Raw genomic sequence first — 9,523 nt, 5'->3', positions numbered from 1 at the left:
ACCACTAGTTATTATTTACCTAATTCCATTGTTCTTAATAAACTATAAATTACATGACCCTTATTTTATTTTTTTATATATGTCCTTTTTTATGCTGTGGTTGATGATATCACTTATGTTAGTTGAGTACCATAAAGGGGGGGAAAGAGCACTTAAGAGCACAAGAAAGGGGTGCATTAATTTTGTGCCTAGCTATTATCATATTAACAAATATAGTTCCTCTCATTCTTTTGATTAATTAATTGTTTCACAAATCAATAGCGTGGAAATAGAGTGCATCACTCAAAAGAAAAGAACTGTTACACACCACTTACCATATGCACTTAAAAGAGATATTTTCTTCCCTTTGGCAAAAGAAAAGGCATATTGGGACTCTAGTCTGCGAAGATCCTCTCGGTTCATTAGCTAAGAGGTGTGTACCTACCAAACTGTGGTGATTGGCTAATAATTATATGGGGAATATTAACATGAGAGTAGTTATCTCATGTTATAAAGAGAATTCTAGTGAGGCCCACTATTAAAAAGCAAAAAAAGAAAAGAAAAGAGAAGGTGTGATTTTCGAAGTGAGAGAACATAAGATAACTATCTCGTATAAAATGAGAGTAGTATTTCCCTAATTATATTTGTGTTACAAGTGATGAAGTAACAAAAAAATGCACCAAATGTCTATAAATAATGATTAGAAAGGCAATCAGTCATTCATAATGGCATGCGGAAGTTTGGTATGATTTTTGGTAGCATTCGAAATCTCACTTCTCCAATTTCTAATAAATCAGTTTCAACTGCATGCCTCCTTGATACCAATGTGCCTCAAAGTAAACTTGAGTTCAATCCTAAGGTTAAAGCATGTTACTAACTTTAACCAGAGTTTGCACTAATACTTAAAGCTTGCTTAACAAGGAGGATTCATGACAATAAAAATCGAACATAAGATTTTAAAATAAAGTACTTTTAATTCTTGTTGTGAATATCATATTTTGACCGAATCATTTTGTTTCTATTTTATTTTATTTTGGTAAAAATCAGAAAAAGGAAGATAGATTTATCCTAGTATTTTAAATTCAAGGGGGTAAAATTAGCCTATATATTATTAATAGAGTGTTTTCATGTCCCACGTCGAGGAAGTAATGTTCTTTCTTTCTCATTTTGTCCTATATAAGGAGTTCACCCAATGTGTTTCACAAAGACAAAGCTAACAACGCTTGAGGTATTATTGAATATTGAGCACATGATGTTACGCCAATAGTCTTTAGAGGTGAATTGGGGTAGCTCTCCGCAGTTCAACTTTCAAAATTCTATAGGGCTTTGCATATTAAGTTGTGTTGTTTAAGGTAAATTTCTTAATTTTTTCTCCTTTCTTTTTTTATACTTAGGTTGCTCATGTATTGCCTATGGTGCATGTGCTAGTTTATTAGAAATTTTTGTTTTTGACAAAATTAAATAAAAAGAAGAGAGATTTATCCTAGTACTTAAGTTCCACATAAAAAAGAAAGAGTAAAATTAGCCTATTATTAATAGAGTATTTCTATATCCCACATCGAGGAGTTAATGTTCTTTCTTCCTCATTTGTCCTATATAAGGAGTCCACCCCGTGTGGTGGGGGAAGACAAAGCTAACAACGCTTGTGCTATTATTGAATATTGAGCACATGATGCACTAATAGTTTTTAGATGTGAATTGGGGTAACTTGCATAGTTCAACTTTCATACTTCTATAGGGCTTTGCACATTAAGTTGCTTTGTCTAAGGTAATTTTCTTAAGTTTTCCCCTTCTCTTTCTCTTTTTATATTTAGGTTCATATATTATCCATAGTGATTGTGCTAGTATATTAGAAATTTTTGTTTTCGACAACGTGCTTTACGAAAAAAATTAAAAATGAAATAAAAAAAGAAGAAGAGAGATTTATCCTAGTGTTTTAAGTTTCGCATAAAAAAGAAAGATATAAAATTAGCCTATTATTAATAGAGTATTTCTATGTCCCACATCGAGGAGTTAATGCTTTTTCTTCCTCATTTTGTCCTATATAAGGAGTCCACCCCATGTGGCGGGGGAAGACAAAGGTAACAACGCTTGAGCTATTATTGAATATTGAGCACATGATGCATCAATAGTTTTTAGACGTGAATTGGGCTAGCTCTTCGTAGTTCACCTTTCATATTTCTATAGGGCTTTACCCATTAAGTTGCATTGTCTACGGTAAATTTCTTAAATTTTCCCCTCTTTCTCTTTTTATATTTAGGTTGTTCATATATTATCCATAGTGGTTGTGCTAGTATATTGGCAACAAAAATTTAAATATAGCTTTTTTAATAAAAAATTACTGAAACATAGTCGTTTTGAATGTATTTACAAATATATAGCACTCAAACACGTCTCATAGGGGGCGTGACTGTTTAGAGAGAGACACACCCCACAGGGGGCGTGTTCTAAGAGAGAGACACGCCCCATAGGAGGCGTGTTTGATGAGAGACACATGCAGACTCTCTGAAAATTACAATAATGCGTCCAATCTCCTCATGGACCCATTCCAATCCATAACTCGAAAACTGCTCATCAGTGGTCGCAAAGTACAACATCTCCAGGCCATCGATCTAAAAATCACAATCATTAAAATGTAAGACCCTAAAATAACTATAATCAACACATAAATATTATAACTTAAATAACTTACTGCTCGTCCAATCCTCTCAGCCCTCCTCACTACGAACTGCTTGCCTTTATGCCTGTACCAGTCCAGGTACTCATGGTTCGGGGACATCAAGCCCACTAATACAGGGGAACACATATGGAAGTCTCCCTGATCATCCATCTATGTATGAATGGCCTCAATTTACGTTCCCAATTTTCATATTTTTTCCCTCGAAGGGTCGTATCATGAACACCCTTGAGCTTTCTCGGTTTGCCTGGTATGGGCTGGTCGAAACCAAATTGTCGCACACATCTATCTGGTGACAATACTCAACCGTATGGAAACAAATAATAGGAGTAATGGCCAACCACAAATACCGCTCATGATCAGATACTTGCAATGATGTATAGTACTCTTCGTATGGTTGCCAAACCACCTACACAAAAACAAACAAACATACAATCAGTACATACTAAAAAAGTAACAATTTAATTTGGCATTAATAAATATTTAACACTCCTCATTTCTATATAGCGTGTCTAGGTTTTCCCAATACCAAGATTGCTCATGTGGTCGGGAGGGGGCTAAAGAATTAAACTTGATTTTCAAATTTAACATAAAAATTAATTATCCAATTAATGAACAGGTAATGAATAAGGCAATACAAACAACATATACCTGTGTCCAAAATGCCACCTTGGCTTGGTAGGCTGAGGAAGAGGTGAAGCAATAAGGGGAATCTGATCCAAGCCCAGATTTGAAGCAATATGTGGCAACCACCCATGTTTGTCTTGTGCGGGTCTGTACACATGCATAACTGCCTAAATAGATGGGCGAGAATCGCAGAGCCCCAACTATATCTGCCAATGTCCTCAAACTCCCCTCCAAGCAATGGAACATAATGACAAGCAATCTTGCTACCACCTGATCTCTCACAGAGTAGCCATGGCATTAATAATCGCAAAATGTGCGCCCTAGTATAACGCCTCACCTCCTCAGGATCCTGGGCAACTGGACCCCAATGGGCATACAATCTATGCAGGTATGAAATACGTAGATCGCCACCAAATATGTCTTCGCCAGCAATGAGCGCATGAACAAAATCCTGCTGACCCTTGACGGACCAATCCAAAGCGGTATGTTCAGTAACTACTTGCGGTATGTTCAGTAACTACTTGCCCATCAGTAGACAAACCAAGTATACCAGCCACGTCCTGTAATGTGATCATTATCTCTCCCTGCATCATATCAAACGTATGTGTCTTTGGTCTCCACCTCTCGACCAAAGCACTAATAAGGGCGCCATCCATCTAAAAATACAAACAACAATTGTCAATTCATATGTAACCACTTCAATAAAAATTAGTGTAATTACAATCTGGTTTATTACTTTCTAAATTACATACTTGAATATGACACATACACGCCACATGTATGAAACCAGTCTGTGTGAGGTAGTCGGCCACAACGTCTGGAATATCATCATGACAGGGTCCACCCTGTAGTTTTCCTCGTCAAGTCTTCAATCCTCTAACCTTATCCTCATTCCACACGGTCTGTGAAACGTGGGCGCGCTGTGTCCTCTTCCGAAGTACCTCTCACCTATACGGTCCAGGAAGTACATGTGTACAGGGATTGGAAGGCTCGGCCTCACCATCAGATGCAGACCACGACGACTCAAATGAAGACGAATAAGTCATAACAGAATACTATTACAAAAAATAAATTGTTTATTATAATTAAAATTAAATTAAATTACAGTAAATTGAATTGAATTAAATTAAATTATATTGTATTATATAAAATAAATATTGCCTACACTAATATTTTAAAAAATAAAATTAAAATGTATTTTTTATTTAAAAAAGTATATGTTTATATATTACAATCCTATATAATTGTATTAGGTCACTAATCATACCTTACGTCACTAATTAATTTATGAGTCACTAACCATTTTCTAACCTAAGCCACTAACCATTTTCTAAGCTACTAATATAAAATATCTATTGCCGTAATTAAAAAATAAAAAGTAGATATTGGGACTTACTTGAGTGACAAAGTTTTGCTGTGCAAAAAGCTGAAGACGAAATCTAGAGAGAAGTCAGATGTTATTTTTAGAGAGAAGGTGTGAAGGGAGAAAAATAAAAAAGTGGGATATATATAGGTCACGCTTCCTGTGGGGCGTGTCTCTCTCATCAAACATGCCTCCTGTGGGGCGTGTCTCTCTCCTAGAACACGCCCCCCTCTAAGACGTGTCTCTCTCCAAACGGTCACTCCCTCTATGGAGCGTGTTTGAGTGCTATACATTTATAAATACATTCAAAATGATTACATTTCTGTAATTTTTTATTAAAAAAGCAATATTTAAATTTTTTTATCTAGTATATTAGAAATTTTTGTTTTAGACAACGTGTTTTACTAAGAAAATTAGAAAAAGAAAAGAAAAGAAGAAGAGATATTTATTCTAGTATTTTAAGTTCAGCATAAAAAAAGAAAGATATAAAATTATCCTATTATTAATAGAGTATTTTTATGTCCACATGGAGGAGTTAATGCTCTTTCTTCCTCATTTTGTACTATATAAGGAGTCCATCCCATGTGGTGGAAAATAAATTTTCTGGTCCCCTTCTCTCTCCTCCTTCTTTCTTTCTCTTTTATCTCTCCTCTCTCTTCCCCTCTCTCTCTCTTGCTCGGTGCATTGGTCATTGGTCCAGGAGTGTGGAATATTTGCTCCATGTGGTGGGAGAAGACAAAACTAACAACGCTTGAGTTATTATTGAATATTGAGCACGTGATACACCAATATTTTTTAGACGTGAATTGGAGTACCTCTTCGTAGTTCAACTTTCATATTTCTATAGAACTTTGCACATTAAGTTGCATTGTCTAAGATAATTTTCTTAATTTTCCCACTGTCTTTCTCTTTTTATACGTATGTTGTTCATTTAAGGAAGGTAAGTTATATTTTTGACTTTTCGTTATCAAGCGTTATATGTTTCATAAGGCTATATATATAAACATGCTATCTTATGAAGTGGGGGTTAAATTTGAAAATAAAAAACATTAAAAAACACCTCAGATATGGTTTAGTATTTATAATTAGGTTAATATTTAAAAATTTATTAATAATTTGAATTCCCTGTGACAATCAACCACGACATGACACTACCAACTACAGTATGGTTTAGTTTGTCGTAATTCATTACTTGTCGTCAGTTTATCAGTTATACAAGACACCTCAGATATACATGCAAAGGGTTGAATGCCAAAAAAATGAAATTATACATAAGAGGGCCCATTCGTTATTCCCTCCCTTATGAAGAATACACCATTAATAAATATAACTATTATTATTGGAGGTATTAATATAGACACACCTATCCTTAGTGGTTGTACATTTGGACTCACCTCACACATTGGAACATTATTAAATGTCAATATATTGTGGGAAATCGAACTGACGACACCTGTCTGCTCTTTATTTAATAACATACTTAATATTTCAAAATAGTCTTGTCAAGCATGTCTAGGGGAACGAGGCCATCATTCATAGGCTAAATTAGACCAATCACATTAAGTAAAATCAATAGAGAAAAGTCTACCAATGTCCCTGTAGTTTGCTTCAGAATTATCTATACTTCTGTGGTTTTTATTTGATCACATATGCTCATGAGCTTTGTAAAAAATAAAAAACTACGGGAAAATATGTGATAAAAAACATACCGTTTTGCAAACCACAGGAACATATGTGATAGAAAAAAACCACAGAGATATATGTGATAGAAAAAAACCACAGGGACATAAGTGATTCTGAAGCAAACCACAGGGACATTGGTGAACTTTTCCCAAATCAATATTACGAATAACCCAAAAGCTTAAGATATTGGATTCAGAAATTATTTTATTTATATGAACTTCACTTATCATATTACTAATCAATGTGAGACTCGTCATACTTCAATAAAACAGATGTAAACAAGTGTGTGCAAAAAGAGTCTCACGTATAACTTGAAATTCTATTAAAATGTGCTTGAAGTGGGTCCTTTGAATAGCTCTTCCAAATTTTGTTAAAGTAAGGCTTTTACGCTACATTACAATCACCATTGCAAATAATTCACACATGACTTCATCTGACCTTTATCTAAAAGGTAAAAATAAAATAAAATGATTTCACTCAAAATCATGGATTCATGTGTGCCAATTATTTACAGTTATGACATAATATTGCATAGCAGCAATTTTTATTTTTTATTATTATTTTTTTTTGAATTTGATAATATATAACGTCACAAGGGTCTAAATTCCACTATAAATACAGGCTTTGTGAAGAGGGTAGAGATGCAGAGTAATCAGTTTGTAGGGAAAATTCCATCTTCAAATTCTGTTTCCATGGCTCCTGTACCTATTTCTCCTCCCATCAAAGTTGGGCACATTGATGATGTCCAAGAACTAAGAAAAACTAAGCCAAGGACAATTCCTCAAAGATTTGTACGAGACATGACTGAAAGACCAACACTTGATACATCTTTTTCTTCACCATACAGTGACATCATGCCTATCATTGACTTCTCTAAGCTTAGTAAAGGGAACAAAGAGGAAGTCTTCAATGAACTTTTCAAGCTTGCATCTGCTTGTGAGGAGTGGGGATTTTTTCAGGTAAATACCACTTGATTTTTACACTATTGTTATTTGTTTTTTTTAACTGTTTAGACTTTCATTATCCTACCACAGTTACATGGATTTTTGAAAACATAAGCCTTCATGTAAACTAAATTTTTGGTATTGTCATTAGGTAATTAATCATGAGGTTGACCAAAATCTGTTGGAGACCATAGAGGATATGAGCAAGGAGTTTTTCATGCTACCTTTGGAAGAGAAACAGAAATACCCTATGGCACCAGGTACAGTTCAAGGGTATGGACAAGCTTTTGTTTTCTCAGAGGATCAAAAGCTGGATTGGTGCAACATGTTTGCTCTTGGAATTGAACCTCAATATGTTAGGAATCCAAATCTATGGCCAACGAGGCCAGCAAGATTCAGGTAACATAAATAATTTTTTTCTTCATTTAGTCCCCCATGTTTTTTGATTAGTTAAAAAGATAAAAATATTCTCATGCAGTGAAACTGTGGAAGTGTACTCAAGAGAAATAAGGAAACTATGCCAGAATATGCTCAAATACATAGCTTTAGGACTGGGCTTGAAAGGGGATGTATTTGAGAAGATGTTTGATGTAGCAGTGCAAGCCTTAAGGATGAATTACTACCCAACATGTTCAAGACCTGACCTTGTTTTGGGTCTGAGCCCACATTCAGATGGTAGTGCACTCACTGTGTTGCAGCAAGCAAAGGGAAGCCCAGTGGGACTTCAAATACTCAAGGACAATACATGGGTGTCTGTTCAACCAATTCCAAATGCTCTTGTCATCAACATTGGAGACACAATAGAAGTAAGACCACTCTACTTTTCTCTTTTCTTTCTCATAAACAACTTCTTTACAATTATGTACGGGTAAGGCTCCGTACAAAGATTGTCTCCACTCCACACTCGCTAGTCGAGTTTAACGGAGAGTGATTTTTGTTTTTTTTTTTTGTGTATTGGAATTTGAGTTACTTAATAGGTAGCTCATTCTTAGTCTATCTTCTTTTTCATGTTTTTTTTGTTTTCTCTTCTGAATTTGATTCTAATTTGCATTATGCAGGTTCTTACAAATGGAAAATACAGGAGTGTGGAGCATAGAGCTGTGGCTCATAAGGAGAAAGATCGACTATCAATTGTGACATTTTATGCTCCTAGCTATGAAGTAGAGCTTGGTCCAATGTCAGAATTTGTGGATGAAAATCACCCATGCAAGTATAGAAGATACAATCATGGAGAGTACAGTAAACACTATGTAACAAACAAGTTACAAGGAAAAAAGACCCTGGACTTTGCCAAGATTCAAATAAAAAACACAAACTAGGAAGGCCAACTCAGCTCCCCTACTAGCTAAGAGTACTATAGTTAGACTATCTGTCTATAAATATGAACCATATAAAAGTATCAAGGTCAAGCTTCTCAATTCTTTTTATTGAAAAATAGGCAAAAACAATTAGTTGGGTGATGTATAAGAGAGTGATTGTGGGTCACATACAGAAGACTCACTGTTCTTGTTCTAGACATGTATAACGTGTATATGTTATCTTTCAATGCAAACTAATGATAATATATTTTATAAGCTTTATTACCAATTTGTGTTGGAATTTGGAAATTAATGGTCTAAGGCATCGTTTAAAGAATAACATAGAAAAAAGAAAGCGATTTATACTTCTTTTTTTCATATGAGAAGTTAATCTCATGCTGCCTCTCACGTCAATAAATGAGTTATGCTTTTTCTTTAAAAAATATGGTGGGGCCCTTTTTTTTTTTTTTTTTTTTGTCAGCAGGAAGCAATTTCTTTCTCCAACTGCAGGAGTATTATAAATTCCAAAAAGAAAATTGTATCTTATTATTTGTTAAAAAGAATTATTTATCTGATGTAGTATGAGAGAAGTTATCTCATGTTAAGAGATAAATAAAGTGGGTTCTACTAATTTTTAGAAAAAAGAAAGAAAAAGAAACACATATTTCGAAGTGAGAATAACATGAAAGATCAATCTCATGTAACATAAGAGTATGATTTTCCTTTATTAAAATAGTATAAGTAGATAAAAGCATTATAGTAAATTTTGCTTTATTTTTTTACACTAAAATATTTTGTCTTGTGCTCATCAAACACCTTATAACACAAAGTTATGGCGTGACTCAATACTATTTTATTTGTGCTGTCACTAAACGCAACCTAAATCTCATAAAAATCTAATAAAAAAGTAGAATTAAATGACAGTGTTACTGTTCTGACTATAATATTTTTT

The 9,523-nt window shown here is 34.3% G+C and overlaps 1 protein-coding gene across 1 annotated transcript; it reads left to right on the top strand.

Annotated features, from left to right (window-relative positions):
• Nucleotides 1-6,988: 6,988 nt before the first annotated feature.
• On the top strand, nucleotides 6,989-8,741 carry LOC133290525 (protein SRG1). Its single transcript, XM_061488615.1, has 4 exons — nucleotides 6,989-7,288; nucleotides 7,425-7,672; nucleotides 7,752-8,079; nucleotides 8,332-8,741. The coding sequence occupies exons 1-4, from the start codon at nucleotides 7,022-7,024 to the stop codon at nucleotides 8,590-8,592; spliced, it is 1,104 nt and encodes a 367-aa protein (XP_061344599.1). The 5' UTR covers nucleotides 6,989-7,021; the 3' UTR covers nucleotides 8,593-8,741.
• The last annotated feature ends 782 nt before the right edge of the window (nucleotides 8,742-9,523 follow it).

The sequence above is a fragment of the Gastrolobium bilobum genome, unplaced genomic scaffold (assembly GCF_033153095.1).
Source record: "Gastrolobium bilobum isolate Gb01-03AN ecotype WA unplaced genomic scaffold, APGP_CSIRO_Gbil_v1 utg49603, whole genome shotgun sequence".
Taxonomy (NCBI): domain Eukaryota; kingdom Viridiplantae; phylum Streptophyta; class Magnoliopsida; order Fabales; family Fabaceae; genus Gastrolobium; species Gastrolobium bilobum.
Note: the sequence above shows the minus strand (reverse complement) of the source record. Positions and strands in the feature narration are given on the sequence as shown.

What these genes read in the sequence shown, in the direction of transcription:
- LOC133290525 (XM_061488615.1), top strand. Translation starts at nt 7,022, where the DNA reads ATGGCTCCTGTACCTATTTCTCCTCCCATCAAAGTTGGGCACATTGAT. An exon ending in ACGAGGCCAGCAAGATTCAG is followed by an intron (nt 7,673 to 7,751) that starts GTAACATAAATA and finishes ATTCTCATGCAG; the next exon opens with TGAAACTGTGGAAGTGTACT. An exon ending in ACATTGGAGACACAATAGAA is followed by an intron (nt 8,080 to 8,331) that starts GTAAGACCACTC and finishes TGCATTATGCAG; the next exon opens with GTTCTTACAAATGGAAAATA.